The 17,373-nt window shown below is 33.1% G+C and overlaps 2 protein-coding genes across 2 annotated transcripts in view; one reads left to right on the top strand and one right to left on the bottom strand.

Moving 5' to 3' along the window:
- Window positions 1-17,373, bottom strand: part of LOC109598827 (gamma-glutamylcyclotransferase) — a 121,182-nt gene that overhangs the window by 72,983 nt on the left and 30,826 nt on the right. The window lies entirely within an intron of this gene.
- LOC109598821 (uncharacterized) overlaps window positions 3,855-17,373 on the top strand; it is a 186,083-nt gene continuing 172,564 nt past the window's right edge. The window contains exons 1-2 of the mRNA XM_049962620.1: window positions 3,855-4,333; window positions 8,962-9,965. Coding sequence (XP_049818577.1) covers window positions 9,041-9,965 — 925 coding nt within the window. The 5' untranslated portion in view covers window positions 3,855-4,333; window positions 8,962-9,040. The remainder of the gene's footprint in view (window positions 4,334-8,961; window positions 9,966-17,373) is intronic.

The following is a 17,373-nucleotide window of genomic DNA, read 5'->3' as shown; positions in this document are numbered from 1 at the left end:
GAATACTTCATTTATTATATTACAGGATATATAATATTTTCATACTTTTTATATACTGGTTTAAAATCTAATCTGCGGTGTACAATGCACTAATTTTATATTTATGTTTCGATAAATTTCATAGATAGGAAACTTATGTACAAAAATGTGATTAACTATGTTATTAAATTCGACCCGAAAACGTAGTAAACCCCAAGTCCATTAATATTTTTAAATGATGCACGTCTTGAAGTTATAAATTCACATAAATGATTTGCAAGGGTTTATTGGTCAATAAAACGTAAAATATGTTCAATTAAAATATAACTTTTATGAAATCGTTAAAGTCCACGCCGTAGGGGCTTTAATCGAATCTTTTAATTACGTTTTCAAATTACATTTCTTTAGGGCCGCCAAAGATATACTATGTTAAGTTTGTTGCGTATATTCCTTATTTACTTCAGGATGTATAAATTTTCATAAAATTGCACATTATAATTTTTACTAACTTGTTATTGCATCCTTGGTAATAATGAGGGAGAGGCTCACTCGATTATAGAAATTTAATAGATCGTGTTGCTAGAATTAATGAACAGGATATAAAATTAAACGTTTGTGAACACAAAATTTTCAATTTATACGCATAACTTTCAAATTTTTATGTATTTGCTCAACAAAATACAATTATAAGTGTAATATTTTTATTGTACTTTAAATAATGGTGAATGCGCCGGTTTGTATTGAAGCAAAAATACTCTCTTCCTCAAAACATGTAATAGTCAAGCTAACAGTTCATACTAATTGGATTTTAAAATGTAAAATAGTAATTACAAATATTACCACAGTAATTAATATTAAATATTAAGCCATCGACATCACAGTAATGTTGTCACGTGAAACCATTCGTTCACATTCCGCGACTTTTGATTAGTTACATAAGAAATCTTTAATTGTTTTTTAATTGCTCATTGAGCAGTGGTGTCGTGTCCGATAGGTCGAACGTCATAACTATCTGTTTACGGAACTGGCATTGCCCAAACAAATATAAACCAATTTTGTCTATATTTAAATGTGCTTCATTGTAAATATTGTAGAGGCTCATTACATAATTCCGACGCGCAGACGAAGGTTGCCTATACTGTTTCAATGGTAGCGCACTATGGGATAGTGAGCAACTAATGTGACCGCACACTTAAAAATTACATTTCATCGTTTTCACCATAGTGCCTTGTTTAATTTGAGACTCAACAATTCAATTGTTATCATAAATAATCATTAATAACTAAAATTTTAGAAAGCGTTGCAATAAATTATTTTGTACCGAGAAAAACATTCTTCAAATTCAAGAAGATATCGATTATTACGGAAGTAGTTTAGTAAATAAGAAGAATAAAATACTTCTGTTAAATATTTTTTAAAAGAATACCTCGACCCCAATCGTAATTGGTTCCGTGGTATTCAAAAGTTACTATCGAATCCTAATAAAAGTCTTGAAAGTTTTAAATAGAATAATGAGGAATAAGTATACTTGGACTACATTCTATAATGGGCATACAACTTCTTAAAGACATATCTGATATAAACAGTTTAAATTTAGGTAAAAATAAAAATTAATTTTTGTGTATTTTAAGCATTTCAAGACAGTTCAATGTGTGAATTACTCATTGTTCCTTTTAAGGGAGGAAAATTGTCAAGATATGTCCTAATGGAAATTGAAGATAATGTCAGAATTTTACTACTTCTCATGATACCCAACAAATGACCACAACCAAAGAAAACAACAGCATAGAAAGGCATCCGTGAGTAAGGTTGAATTCAGACAGCAAAAGGCAAAACAGGCGCCGAGTGTGTTTCTTCACGAATCTGAGTTGGAACAAGACCAATCAGGAAGATATGGAGAGTATTGGAATTATGTGTGGATCCGTTAGCTTCCCACTGTCACTAGTTTGTTCAAAGTGCAAACTTTAGTTTGTGGAGTGGTACTAAGCCCCAGAACCACGGCAAGGTGGATCCATTCTGGGGATCATCGTCATGGCTACGACTGTAAGGCTGAAGGATGCAACTCCTCCTCCTGGAGCCAAATATGTTGCAGTTAGACACTTTTGTTTAAATAATTGTGATAATATTTTTACTGTAAACTGAAGCATATCGTTTTCTTAACTCTATTATATATTTTTCTTTTTTTACATATAAAAAATCTTTTATGTTTTCTGAATGTATCTTAAAATTATTAACTTATATATAATTTTTGCAGATATTTTAAAAACTTGTCAAAAAATGTATTTTTTACTCAAACGAGGTAATGAGGCATATTTATATATCTTTAATTTGTAGTATTTTAGACATTTTACAAAATTTTTTTAATGTTATTATTATTCTATTTGAGTCATTTAAATAAATATTGATATGCTTTTACCAAATTTTTGAGTATTAGGACAATATTTGGAATTAAACAGACTATCGAATAAAAATATGAAACATGGAATATTGGTATTATTTGTTGTCGCAAATGGGTGGAAATCTTAAAAATTGCTTGAAATTTGGACTTTTTCCAGCTAATGCAAATTTTCCTAGAAAATGAAATTAATCGGGATCGAGATGTATGTAGAAAAAATATGTTTATAACCAGTATACTCAAATAACATACGTAATTTCCATATTTTAGCAGTAAACATATAACTCAAAACTTTTAGTCTAGGATCTAATTTAAATATTTATTTAGTTTTTTATGATAGATATAATCAATAAATCAATTTTTTGTTATTATTCGTATATTTCTAATTCCAGTAATGATATATTTGTTTAGTTTAGTTTTTTATGCTATTTATAGTCATTAAATTATTTTTTTAGAATTATTTAAATATTTTTAAGTACCCAGGACACTCAAATTCGCTCGGTGAAATGTAAAAAAAAATTGTTTATTTATATATTTTCGTTATAAACAGAATGTACAATGGATAATTCAGAATCTAATTTAAATAGTTATTTAATTTTTTATTGTATTTATAACTAAAAAATCATTTTATCTAAATTATATTATATATTTCTAAATTTTATAATAATATATTTGTTTAAAAAGTAATTAAAAAGTCTCTGATATAAACAGAGGAACAAATATATAGTACATTTATCAGGACCAATTTAATATTTAGTTAATATATTAATTATAATTGAAACATATTGATGCATGCATTAAAAATATAACAGGACAAAAAGAACTCCAAACATAATTTTTTGCGAAAATTAAAACCATTTAGCACGAATGTGACGAAACTTTTTTGGCCGAGGACGAACAAAAACCAATCGAATCGTCTTGCGTCAATTGGGCAAAATATTAGATAACTGAATAAATGTCATATGAGCAGGTGTGCACTAATATTTTAATGACCAAAAATTGATGCTGTGACATTAACAACGTGAATAAATTTTGTTAGCAATTCATTCTTATTATTATATAAATAAACTATTAAATAAATATGGGAAAGTGTCGAGATTTGGGCAAAAATAGATTAATGATTATTTAATTATCAATATTAAAATTGTTAATTGTAATAAAGCAGTAATTAGTAATTACAAGTAATTTTTACAAAAATTATAATTTTAGCTGAATATGTTGATAATAAAATGATAAACAAAGATAGCAGATTGGATTGTTGTGTCAATTTTTCGATCCACGACCGGATCTGATCTGATCAGAGTCCCCCGTACCCTCGCCGGCGAACGAAAAAAGATGGATGGATCGCGGCGGACGACAGGAGGAAGTGGAAGGAAGGTCGACGGGAGTGAGCGGGAGCCAGAGAAGCACGGTTGTGCGGCCATAGTGTGGGCCCCGCTTGGGCAACGAGACAGCCCGATGTCGCGTCGGCTCTCCGTCTGGCCCGACCGGCGGATCACAATGTCTCCCTTACGGCTCAGTATGTGACGACACGCCGTTGGGGCATGTAACAGTTACCCGCTCTCTCGCTCCACACTCTTCCAGTCACTTCATACAACTGGATGACCGCTCACAATCTCTCCAACTCCAAACCGACACTCACCCAATATTGCCTAGACCCCGTCGCCGGTGACGTGCACACGATCACCCTGCGTACACGCAATAGCCCGTTCACACACGGTCGTAATCCTGCTAAACCGGCCCCCCCGACCGTGTATGTATAATTGACTTCGGGTTTTCGCTCTGGCCGGGAGAGACAGGACTTTGGCTAGGAATCGTGTCCGTCGCGAAACCAAAAGCGCGATTTTCAAATGTTTTCTGGTGTGCTAGTTGTTGAAGACTGTTCTGTGCCGGCGACTAGATCGACGGGCGCATTATCTCCCCCCGGTTCCACTTGGATTTGGAATATGCACGACTGAAGTATGTCTTACCAAAACAACGTGCTTTGCTTCCACCACCTTTCTCTTCTAACACCGCACTCACACTCCTGAAACACACACACACACACACAACATACACACGCAATTCAGCCGTACATACATACGCCTTTGTAAATTGAATTTCCCGAACGCGTCGGGCCGCCGCAAAATGTTTTACAACCTTCATTCAAATCTGACCTTGGCGGAGTCCAATACCTAACCTCAAAGTTTGCACGTTTCCTCTCCATTCGTACCGAAGTGAATTTATTATTATGTTGTGCGTTCGTTCGCTCTCACGTCGATGCCTCTTCTCTCCACGCTTTTGCCTGTGCTCTGTGCCTGCCGCCTGCCCGCCCGCCCTGTCCGTCCGCTTTTCATTTGCTTTTCGGTGCCATGACCCCGGAAGCACTCCATGCAAATGCCTTTCTTGCCTCTCTCGATTTGCCCCGCTAAGCGAATTTCGTACGTCCGATTTGGTTGTTTATTTTACGCTCACTTCCCCCGTTCATTTTCGAGTTGTTGTTAAGGATGGAATGTACTACACAAATTCGTGTGTGTGTGTACACGTTGGTAATTTTGTACGGATCAAATAGAACACGCTATTTCTGCTGAACTGAGCAAATATGAATTGTGAGCATGATAGAAGTCTATGCAAAACGTTAAAATGTTATTAAAAACGATGGAATGCATGCAGATATAATTTAATACAATAAAAATTTTAAATGTAAATATAGCATGTCATATTGTCTTTTAGTATATCACAATTTGTAAAAAAATAGAATTATTTCTCTTATAAGTGTCTGTTTAAATTATATTCGTTATATGGACTATTTCAAATTTATTTTTGTATTAATAATGATCCAAAACAGTGTTGAAAATTCAAAATTAAAAAATTCTTTAAATAATATTTATTATAATTTATTTACTGAAATATTAATAAAAAAAATTATATTAATTAATAATGATAATAATAATTAATCAATTATGATATTTAAAGTTTATTATATACTATTATGTATTGTTTTCTTAATTTAATTTTTTATAGTAATATTCAAAATAAATTAATTAAATAAAAATTATGCTGTCTGTAATTGTGTGATTAATATTGTAGTTTTTTTTTTAATTTATTTCACTTGTACAAATTTATATCAAATATTTTTTTATTTTATATTTATTTGAATGAATAACAAACTTTAAAATATAATTTATACATTAAATTATTATTATATTTAAATTGTATTATATATTGTATATTGTTGTGTCTTGCCCTCTAAAATTTATTTTTTATAATAATATTCAAAATAAATTAATTTTTATTTCTGTATTTACTGAACCTTATATAATTTAAATATAAATAAGTAAATATTAAAATAATTTTTATTTTAATATTTACTAAAATATAATTAAAAATTATATTTCACATAATTTAAATTATTATTATATTTTAAATATTTTTATTATTTTATTAACTTTATTTTTTATAGTAATATTCAAAATAAATTGACTTTTATTTATATATTTGATGAAATATTATATAGAAAATAAATATTTGATATAATTGATTTTTAAATTATTTTAAATACAAATTTTGATGACTATAATTGTGTGAATAATAGTTTTTTTTTGATTTATTACTCTTGTACAAATTTTTGTTTGTCAAATATTTTTTTTCAGTTTATATTTATTTAAATTTAATAACTAAGAGCCTACTTTTATTTTCTATATTAAATCGCCTAAAAAGGTACTCATTTTATTAAAAAAATATTTCTCATATATATTTTTGTTTATTAAACAATTCTTTTATTTCATATTTGATTAGATTTAACAGATATTCTAAAATTTATTTGAAATATATCCATTTGTAATTGAATTGTTTTGTGTAATTATTCAAAGCAGTTTAATAAACCAAATTTTAAAAATTTTATGAATTATATTCATTATATTTAGTTCATTTTTATAATATTTAATATGTAATTAATTTATTTTCATTAGATTGGGTATTTTTAATCTCCTATATAACAAAATTGAGTCCAAACACACAATTAACAACAATTTACTATATATTATTTGTTTGAATTGAATAATTTTTTTTGTTAATTATTCCATTATTATATTTAATTATTTTTAATAACACAATTAACAACAATTTACTATATATTATTTGTTTGAATTGAATAAATTTTTTTGTTAATTATTCCATTATTATATTTATGTATTTTTAATAACTTTAATAAAATGTATATCAATGGAACATATATTTTTAATTATTCCATTATATTCATTTAGATTTAACAAGTTCTTAAACTTATTAAAGCTAAAAAAATCCATTTTTTTGTATTAATATATAAGATTAATTTAGTTTTATTTAAATGGTGAAAAGGGTAATGAAATGTATTGTAAAATAATATTTTTGCTAAATGACTGACTACTTAAGTAAATTTGAAAAATAATAAATAATATTAAAAATTAAAATAAAATTTAATCTCTTTGGTATAATTTTTTATTTATTTATTAATAAATAATTAAAAAAAGTTTTATGCACTAATTGCTTATAGTTTTTGTTATTTTTTTTATATTAAATTGCCCAAACAGGCGTTTGACTTATAGAAAATAAGCTCAAGTCGCTTTTTATTACTTCCCAGCAGACGTCTGGAACACGGTGGCGTTGAATCAAATATTTTTAACTCGAAAACTATTCGCATTTCGGTGCCAAAATGTTTGAACTATGACAAATAGTGCAGGTTCGTTTACTACAAAAATTGTTATTGATTACACCAACTATCTTTACCCTTTTTTTTAACAAACTGTTTTGCCAAAAATTGTAACGCACGCACACGCATCTTAATAAATAACTTTTAGTAAATTTTAAGTTCCCATTAAAGCAGACGGCCCTTAACGATGCAAATTAATTTAATTTTCAGTCATTAAAGAGAATCAACGCATAAACAACATTTACGGCAGCGTAATAGCTTTTACAGAAGTCAAGTAATTAGATATTTATGCCTTGTTGCATAATTATATGTTAATATGTTCGGCCTCACATCAATGCTGTGGCTGTATGTGAAAACGTTCGCCTGTTGCACGTTGTAACCGGAAGAAGTATTTTTGTGGCCGCATGTCGTTAAAATTAATTATTTAAATTAGTGACGATTGATTTGACAAGTGTCCATTAAATATGTATGTGACAAAAACCACCACATGGTTTCGGGAAATCTATGTGTTCCATTCAATGTTGTTGAAAGGAGGAAAACACATTTTTTATTAATATATTCTTTTATGTGAGTTATTTTCATTAATTACTTAAGTAATACAAAAAAATGAATAACTGAAACACAGGAAAAGCAAAAACTTAATATTATTATATTTGCGTAAGATAAAGTATCATAATGAACACATCAACACGCAATTTTTTAATTACAACATAGAATATATCATTATTGTCAATAAATTAACCGAGACGGTAATTAATTTTTATGGTTTATGTTTAAAGATATAATCTTTAACTAATTGATGCAAATATAAAACAGATCCATTTAAATAAATTATAAGAATGGCTAAATGAAATTGTAGTCTTCCTGGTATTTTGGATGTGACTCATGCTGTCTTAAGTTGGTGGTGGAAAATTGAAAAAATTATTTTTATTAAAACTACATTTTGAACTGATATTTGTAGTCATAATCCTCTGGAAATGGATTTGAATAATTAAGTAATAGCAATATTACTGCCTGATAAGATATTGCTTTGCAACATTGTAGGTTGAGATTTATTAAAGGTGATACGTCATGTGCAAAAGTGAGCGAAGAAGCGAAAAGAGTAAAGGAAAAGCTGTGGCACAGTCTGTTGGTTATGTTCTAAAATCGGGGCCTGGCTCTGGGCCAGATGGCCATGTGCCTTTCGCCGTCTCAACGTACAACAAACACCAACGATCACTACGATCGACCAGCAAAATTATCCTCATTTACATGGAGGAACGCGTGATCCAATTTACTCACCGAGTCAACAAAGTAGTAGGCAAACAGTGACAGTTTTGCTCTTTTCTGCATACCGGGGTCCCGGCAAGAAAGATATGTAAATAGATTATCACAAGAATACCTACACAATATACTATACGAGAATTTGTATGTGTGTGTGTTTATACGTGCGACGCACTTCGTCGTGTCTCTTCCATGTTTTTGTTATTCAACTTTAATCTCTTTGTTATTCGTTGAGCTACTGAATTTAGCTGGCTGAAGTTCAAAATTAAACGCACAAAATGTTAGATTGAAGAGGGTGATTAAATATAAATGAACTTTGAAAAATTGTGTAAATGTCAGGAAGAATTTTTAAAATTGTATGTAAGTGTGTGAGTAATATCTGTCTGAGAATATTTAAATATGATAAAAGTTACGTGGGAGATCATTTTAACAAGTGGCATTTATCTGTTGTAAATATTAGGAAGTTGATACGAAATATTTAAATAAGTTCTTAAATATCTATTCTGTCTACAGATATGTTAATCTAAAACTAGTCACATATGGGTTGAAATTATTTCTAGAGTAAGTTGTTGAGCCTTAAAAAATACTTACACTTAAACTTATTAAAGTTTTAATGGCCATAATCTGACTTCTATTATCTATTATATTGTTTCAGGTCTAAATAAGTTAGTGCTTCTATTGGTTGAATCAACCAGACAAGATGGTTTTGAACATCACCTCCACCGCGACATGCAATGCACCAGCCAAGGTTTCGCATCGGAAGGACATACTCGCACCAACCTGGGAACCGAAGGGTGCGTCTTGTTTTCGGTAGGCTCGTGGGCCACCCATATGCCGAAAAGACTATTGCCAGAACACCGATATCATTGTTCCCCACGATCAGCGTAGGCTTTCTGCTGTGTCACACTTGTTTCTTATCAACTGGTGATTGTAAATTAGTGGTGACTGTTGACTTGTTGGTGTTCACGGTGCGAGCGCTGCATGAAGGGACGTTGGTCAAATACCGGACCACGGCCCATATACGATATCCGCGGTGTTGGAGCATTCCAGCTCAACTGGCCAGCGTCTTATTCATCCTTGCCACTTTGACCATAGCGGCAAGGTGCCATGCGTCGAATACGGACGCCAATCATCGACATCTAGTCCAAAACAAGCCACCGCCACGTCCCGGTCCGAGTCCAATCGACTATTCCAATGTCCGTCACAGTTCCAGTATAGTTTTAAGAAAATTATTCCCCAATCCGAATCGAAGTGATACTAGAATTACTACGAGGTCGAGTCCCGTTAATTACAAAAACGGGATTAGAACTAAACGCGAGATCCATTCCCCAGTTCTGAACCACTTCGCGAACGTCAAGTCGAAATCGTCGTACGAGGAAAACTTCACGTCGTACAAGGACTATCCAGATCAAATCGATAAATTTAATAGTAGTCACAATGTATCATTAATCCAGAAATATAATATCGTTAGCTTAAGTAACAATAGTCTCAGTGCGGGTGAGAGTCTCAGTGATAAAGTTAATAATCCGAATCAAACGAAAACGTACAGCGAAACACAGACAGAAAACGAAGATCCAGTCGAAAACGTACGCACCGAAAATCGACGCAAGGACAGCAAGCAGTTCATGCAGTCAGTGCTTACGCACAGTAAAAATTCAAGTAAGTGCCTTTAATTTCATATTATTTCGCCAACCTCAGCATTTAATCCCAGGTGTAGCCCGAAGACTTGGAAGATAATTATATGACATGCTAAATACAAGGCAGTAAACAAATTTAGATGAATATGTTTAAGTGTGCCATCAGAGTTAATTTGGTGGCCGTCTTTACAATGCAGTTGGGGATACAAAGGCCAAGAATAACAATAAAAAGCGTCTGTGTCCCGTACTCCCGGCTCATTATTTTTGTTGGAAGTACTTAAATTAGTTGACAACACCTGGCCTACGTTTATTAAGCCAGCCAAAACTTATTCGTTTCTCTCGTCAAAAATGTAGCTTCAATTGATACAAGAAATTACAAAATTTGTCAGTTCAGTACTTAAAATAGAAATAATTGATTAAAAACCATTTTTTTCAGATATTCTGACAATCAATTTACTTCCTCCAATAGTTGGTTATCCTAAATAAATTTTATTATCCATCAGAGTTGATTTGGTGACCGTTGAAGATACAAAGACCAAGAATAACAATAAAAAGCGTCTCCGTCCTATACTCCCGGCTCATTATTTTTGTTAGAAGTACTGAAATTGGTTGAACAACACCTGGCCTACGTTTATTAAGCCAGCCAAAACTTCGTTTCTCTCGTCAAAAATGTAGCTTCAATTGATACAAGAAACTCACAAAATTTGTCAGTTCAATACTTGAAATAGAAATAATTGATTTAAAAAAACATTTTTTCAGAAATTCTGACAATCAAATTACTTCCTTTAATAGTTCGTTATCCTAAAGAACTTTTATTATCCATCAGAGTTGATTTTGTGACCGTTGAAGATACAAAGACCAAGAACAACAATAAAAAGCGTCTCCGTCCCATACTCCCGGCTCATTATTTTTGTTAGAAGTACTGAAATTGGTTGAACAACACCTGGCCTACGTTTATTAAGCCCGCCAAAACTTATTCGTTTCTCCCGTCAAAAATGTAGTTTCAATTGACACAAGAAACTTACAAAATTTGTCAGTTCAATACTTGAAATGGAAATAATTGATTAAAAAACCATTTTTTCAGATATTCTGACAATCAATTTACTTCCTTCAATAGTTCATTATCCTAAAGAACTTTTATTATCCATCAGAATTGATTTGGTGACCGTTGAAGATACAAAGACCAAGAATAACAATAAAAAACCTCTCCTGCTATACTCCCGGCGCATTATTTTTGTTAGAAGTACTGAAATTGGTTGAACAACACCTGGCCTACGTTTATTAAGCCAGCCAAAACTTATTCGTTTCTCTCGTCAAAAATTTAGTTTCAATTGATACAAGAAAGTTACAAAATTTGTCAGTTCAGTACTTGAAATAGAAATAATTGATTTAAAAAACCATTTTTTCAGAAATTCTGACAATCAATTTACTTCCCTCAATAGTTCGTTATCCTAAAGAAATTTTGTTATCCATCAGAGTTGATTCGGTGACCGCTGAAGACACAAAGACCAAGAATAACAATAAAAAGCGTCTCCGTCCTATACTCCTGGCTCATTATTTTTGTTAAAAGTACTGAAATTAGTTGAACAACACCTGGCCCACGTTTATTAAGCCAGCCAAAACTTATTCGTTTCTCCCGTCAAAAATGTAGTTTCAATTGATACAAGAAACTTACAATATTTGTCAGTTCAATACTTGAAATAGAAATAATTGATTAAAAAACCATTTTTTCAGATATTCTGACAATCAATTTACTTCCTTCAATAGTTCGTTATCCTAAAGAACTTTTATTATCCATCAGAATTGATTTGGTGACCGTTGAAGATGCAAAGACCAAGAATAACAATAAAAAACCTCTCCTGCTATACTCCCGGCTCATTATTTTTGTTAGAAGTACTGAAATTGGTTGAACAATACCTGGCCTACGTTTAAGCCAGCCAAAACTTATTCGTTTCTCTCGTCAAAAATTTAGTTCCAATTAATACAAGAAAGTTACAAAATTTGTCAGTTCAGTACTTGAAATAGAAATAATTGATTAAAAAACCATTTTTTCAGATATTCTGACAATCAATTTACTTCCTTCAATAGTTCGTTATCCTAAAGAACTTTTATTATCCATCAGAGTTGATTTGGTGACCGTTGAAGATACAAAGACCAAGAATAACAATAAAAAACCTCTCCTGCTATACTCCCGGCTCATTATTTTTGTTAGAAGTACTGAAATTGGTTGAACAACACCTGGCCTACCTTTATTAAGCCAACCACAACTAATTCGTTTCACTCATTAAAAGTGTTGCTCATTAAACTTTTAAAAATTGTCACTCGTGTACATGAAGTAGAAGTAACCTTTCTTGCAAACCTTTCTATGGAATATTTCGACAATAATTTTACTTCCTTCAATAGTTCTTAAAGAAACTTTATTATCCATCAGAGTTAATTTAATGACCGTCCTTACAAGGCAGTTAAGGATTCAAAGGTCAAGAATAACAATAAAAGATGTCTGTGTCCTGTACTCCCAACTGATTATTTTTATTGGAAGTATTTAAATTAGTTAAACAACACCTGGCCTACGTGTATTAAGTCTGCCAGCCAAAATTGATTTGTTACACTCGTCAAAAGTGTAGCTTCAATTTATGCAACAAATTTTTAAAAATATGAAATGGGTACTTGGAATAAATGTAATGATCGATAAATATTTCTTGTAGAATTTCTTGACAATCATTTTAATTGCTTCAATAGTTCTCCATCATAAATCCGTCAGTGTTAATTAGGTGACAGTTTTTACAATTTATTTAAATAACCAGAGGCAAAGAACAACAATAAGAAGTCTCTATATTCTATTTTTGTTAGAAGTGTTTAAATTAGTTGGACAACACCTGGTACTTTTATTAAACTAGCCAAAGCTGCTACGTTTCACTGGTCAAAAATGTAGCTTCAACCGTTGCAAAAAAAAATAGAATAAAATTTGTCAGATCTATACTTGAAGTAGAAGAAATTAATTATTAAATTTTCTTGCAGAAATTCCTTATAATAATATTTTACGTTGTTCAATAGTTAATTCTAAAAAACATCATTTATTATTAGACAATCCATAATAACTAGGAGATGATTATTTAAATTTTAGCATAGTATTATGAAGCAAAAAAATTTTGATTGGCAGACGAAGTAAATCACCTCGCGGGGAAAGCCAAAACAACTCGTCGTCCAGACAATCCGGACAGAAACTGCGTCCGCCTGCGTCAGTCATTCCAGACGGCATCTATCCCGTCCGACGTCAGCCCATTCCAAATCGATTTGAATGCAATCGAAGAATCCGTTTGCGTGTACGTCGACGGGTGCGCGATCAAAAATGTGGTAGTAAACAGATTATAAATACGTGGGCCCCGGTGTACGCACTGGCAACAATGCACGATGAGCAATAACCGTAATAGTGAATTGGCAATTGATGCAACGGGAGGTGGAGAGGAGGAGGCCGAGAGGAAATTTACTCCGCTAGACTCGTCGGTGCTTTAACACTCTCGTATCTACAAATAGATTACATTCCCATTAGTTTGTTTCAAGTACCAGTGAATATTTTCGCTTCGATCCACATCGAACGCGGATGGCCGAAATAACGTCAGCCAGTGGCCCCACAACAAAATTCACTCGGGAATTTACATACGGTTTCACTCAATGTACTTGTGCATGGCGCTTCACTGTCAGCTAGCTTCTGTGACTTTTCCGAAGCTCATAAAATCAACATCCAATTTTACATCCAATGTTAGACCCAAACAGAACGTACGTTTAATTGATTTAGACACAGCAGTGACATATTCAGCCTTCAAGCACGGACCAAATATTTCGAATTCACTCGTCCCTTTTTTCCTCTCCCGCATGGCGAAAGAGCAAAATTAAAAATGGCCCGACCGGGTGCAGGCATGCTACCCGCGGAATTCCAGTTGATATGCCACGGATGCATAAATTATCCCGTAATGAAGTTCATAAAGTTCCTTGTTATTCGCAACAGGAATTTGCCCGTTCTCGTTTTGGTAAAGGGGCAATTCACTCGGAGGAACGATTGCATCTCCGCAACGAATTAAGATGATATCTGCTGCGGTGCACTGCTCAGAAATTATTCTAAATTACATGAATCATAGTGTTTTCATGGAGTCGTTGCAGCCTACTTTTCTGCGTATATTATGACCGGTGCAGTTTCAGGGCAGTTTAAAAGAACTGAACCCAAAAACAACTCAATTAAAATTACGACGATGCCTAAAGCGTTCATGGACTTAATTAAGGTGGAATGCGACAACCACTGTGACTCACCGCATTGTTTTTGTTTTTTAATGTGGTACTCTGTCGGATAACAGCTACAATAACATCAAGTACTGCCAAATTCTATAAAATTGATATTTTATGTTGTGGCAATTGAGGTGTAATACAAGATTGAAAACCATTGATCGGCTCTTACGCTCAATTTACCTCACAGTCTTCCGTGAAATTGTACATTGTTATAAGAGATAATTCATCACAATGGATTTAACTGGGTATTAATTCTGCACAATATGGGACCCGGTAGAAGGAAAGGAGGAACGGTAATTAACGATAATGTTACATTAAAATGTAATAGTATAAGTTGGTTTTCGAGATGGGCTCCCCAGTAATGCTGGGACGGGTTAGATTGATGAGAAAAAAAGGACTGGCTCTAAATGATGTTTAATAGTATACGCTCTGTAGTTAATTGATATCTCCTCCTAAAATACTGAACACACTGATAATGCTTAGGTCGTAAAAAAAACTCTCCTTTCTCTGCTTTAAAGTAGGCTGTATTCTTTTGAGACAGGTCACATATAATGGCCACGTTTCTATTACAGGGAGCTATTTATAATTTCAGACAAATCATCTTTGACTTATCTATTAATAATTTAGTCGAATTATTGGCAGTACAGTAACCTACTTTTTATATTCTCACTTGTCACTTTCAACATATTTTTCATCGACATTTCGAAACAATTAACAGACTCATAAAAATCTATATTTGACGTACAGTGGAACATATAAAGTGGTGTATTAAAATAGCTATTTTACTGAAAAATTTGGATATTGGAATAACTGCTATTTACTGGTCATTTATTCGTAATTTTATGTCTCTTAACTACTTTAATTTGGATGTACAATTAGTTGGTAAAAAATCTACTACTAAAACTATTTTTACATAATATGTATAGTATGTCAGTAACATAATAAGCTAAAAATATCATTTCGTGGATTTGAGCTGCCTTGTATCAAACACATGATACTACCTGTTCTGACATATTTGAGATGTGTAAGATAAAACGTACCATCACAAAACCACTGTACCAGCTCATCAGCTATTTCGTGACGAGAGAGGCGTGTCACTTTTTAATTCCCCACGTTAAGGATACTGTAGATTTTACTGAAAAAATACGTGGTAAATATTTTTAAACGATTTCAGAGCATAATCGTATAGGAAACGCAATTTGCGCCGCCGGTGAGTCGGTAGTTAGCTAAACAGCAATCAGCGTTTCGAAAGCGTAAATCAACTGGAGGGTGCGATGCAAATGCAAAGCAAAGCTTGGCGGGATTTATAATTAGAGGTGGATTGATACAGTGAGCGGCACAAGGTAGGAAGACGATCTATTTCCGTGGTTATTAGTAATGCAGTAATCATGCCAAGCCGAATGGCGGATCACTTGAAGAAAATCCTGCCATTCCTCTCCATCAATTGCACACACATTTTGATTTACTATGGTAAAAATGTGTTATTACGGAGTGAATTAAATCAATCTTTGTTGCCTGAAGGACGACAGCCACAATAGTTTGCCTGTTACTTTGTTTTGTATGCGACTGCATTTTTGCTCAATCTCATTGTTCCTGAATTAGATAACAGAATTGCAAATTCCCTCATTTCCGAATACGATCCAATTGATAGTTTGAGATGCACGAGACGTAGACGAGCAACACGAACTCAAGGGCACAAGTCACGTATGCAGTCAGTACATGTGTTAGGGATTCAGTAGTTGCACTGTCTTCTCATGAATGCATTATCCGGGAGGCACGTCCCGCATCAACACTGTCATTCCTCCTCTTCCTCCCGGAAGGTATCCTCATTACGTCTTTGGGCATTGTACGGCATGTCCCAGTACGTTTGGCTCATGGTGGGAGCTTTGTGCATGTCCTTTAGGTCCACAACAATGATGAAATGGGTCAAGCCTTGAGCTTAAGTATATAGCAAACTTAGGAACAATTAAAATCAATTTCCTAATACTCGCAAGAGAATTCCTTGGAGGTCTCGGTTTTCGTATCTCAACTCCATGTGAATACTTCCGAGAAATCTGTGCAGTGTAATAATCCCTTTGACCGATCGCACGGCAAAGGCTGTGTAGGTTAGAATGCGGCTCCGGGGGCGATAAATTTAAGCATTTCCGGAGATTTAGTTTTTACCGGAATTGGTATCGACGGATCTGGTCGAGAGAGGTCGGCGAACTGTGCCTCAGTGCCTCAACAGGGTCGATCTCCTCAGTCAACCGCTTTCCTTAAGCCGATCCCCTGAACACTTCCGATTGTGCCCGTCTTCTCTGCAATTGTTGCTCTTGAGAGAGTCGGCCATTGTTACCCTTCTATAAGACCGGACGTGAACGCTTCCAGATGCTCGCGGTTCTGCGTATTTTTGAGCTTTGTGTTCTGTCGCAGGTATGGTTTCTATTCTTTTTCACATCTAAACTTTTAAATATAAAACTGCCCGTGCTGCATATTTTTTAGTACCAAACAAGGGTTTAAAGGTGTTTTAAAGTAGCGTTGCATTTGGAAATGTAGTTTTGGATTTTTCTAGTGTGTTGCGTGAGGTTTTTGTTTAGTCCTCCCTATTGAGATCGACATTCTAAACAATTTAATGGTGTCCGCCTTTGTGCGTCATACTCTTTGAAACCGACGAGTCGTAATGAAAGGGGAGATGTTTGATTACCATATCAATATGTGGACGTGGATTGTGTTCGACCGAGATTTATACGTTGCATTGATTGGTCCTTTGTACTTAATTAATCGTTTAAACAATAGTTGTCAACTAGAAATAAAATTACCACATGTGTGAAAAAATTTAAAAAAATACTTATAGTGAAATGTATATCTTGTTAATTGGGAGCATATACAGAAATTTCAGACTGAGAGTAATTTAAGGTACCAAATAATTTTATACTTTATATTTTTAGCACCTTAACATAAAATTCTGTGAGTCTATCTGACTTTTGAATAACTTTTAGTTTATAAAACAGGTTCCGAAGAATCTTCTGACTCAAAATTTAATAATCTTGAAAACGTCTCCAGACAGTACTTCCCAAACAACGTATAAGAGCTAAACAATTTTGAAGAATTGTACTTTACTAGAAACATTTTCTAGATTATTTACATTTTGGGATCAGAATGAATATTTT

The sequence above is a fragment of the Aethina tumida genome, chromosome 2 (genome assembly GCF_024364675.1).
Source record: "Aethina tumida isolate Nest 87 chromosome 2, icAetTumi1.1, whole genome shotgun sequence".
NCBI classification, from domain to species: Eukaryota; Metazoa; Arthropoda; class Insecta; order Coleoptera; family Nitidulidae; genus Aethina; species Aethina tumida.
Note: the sequence above shows the minus strand (reverse complement) of the source record. Positions and strands in the feature narration are given on the sequence as shown.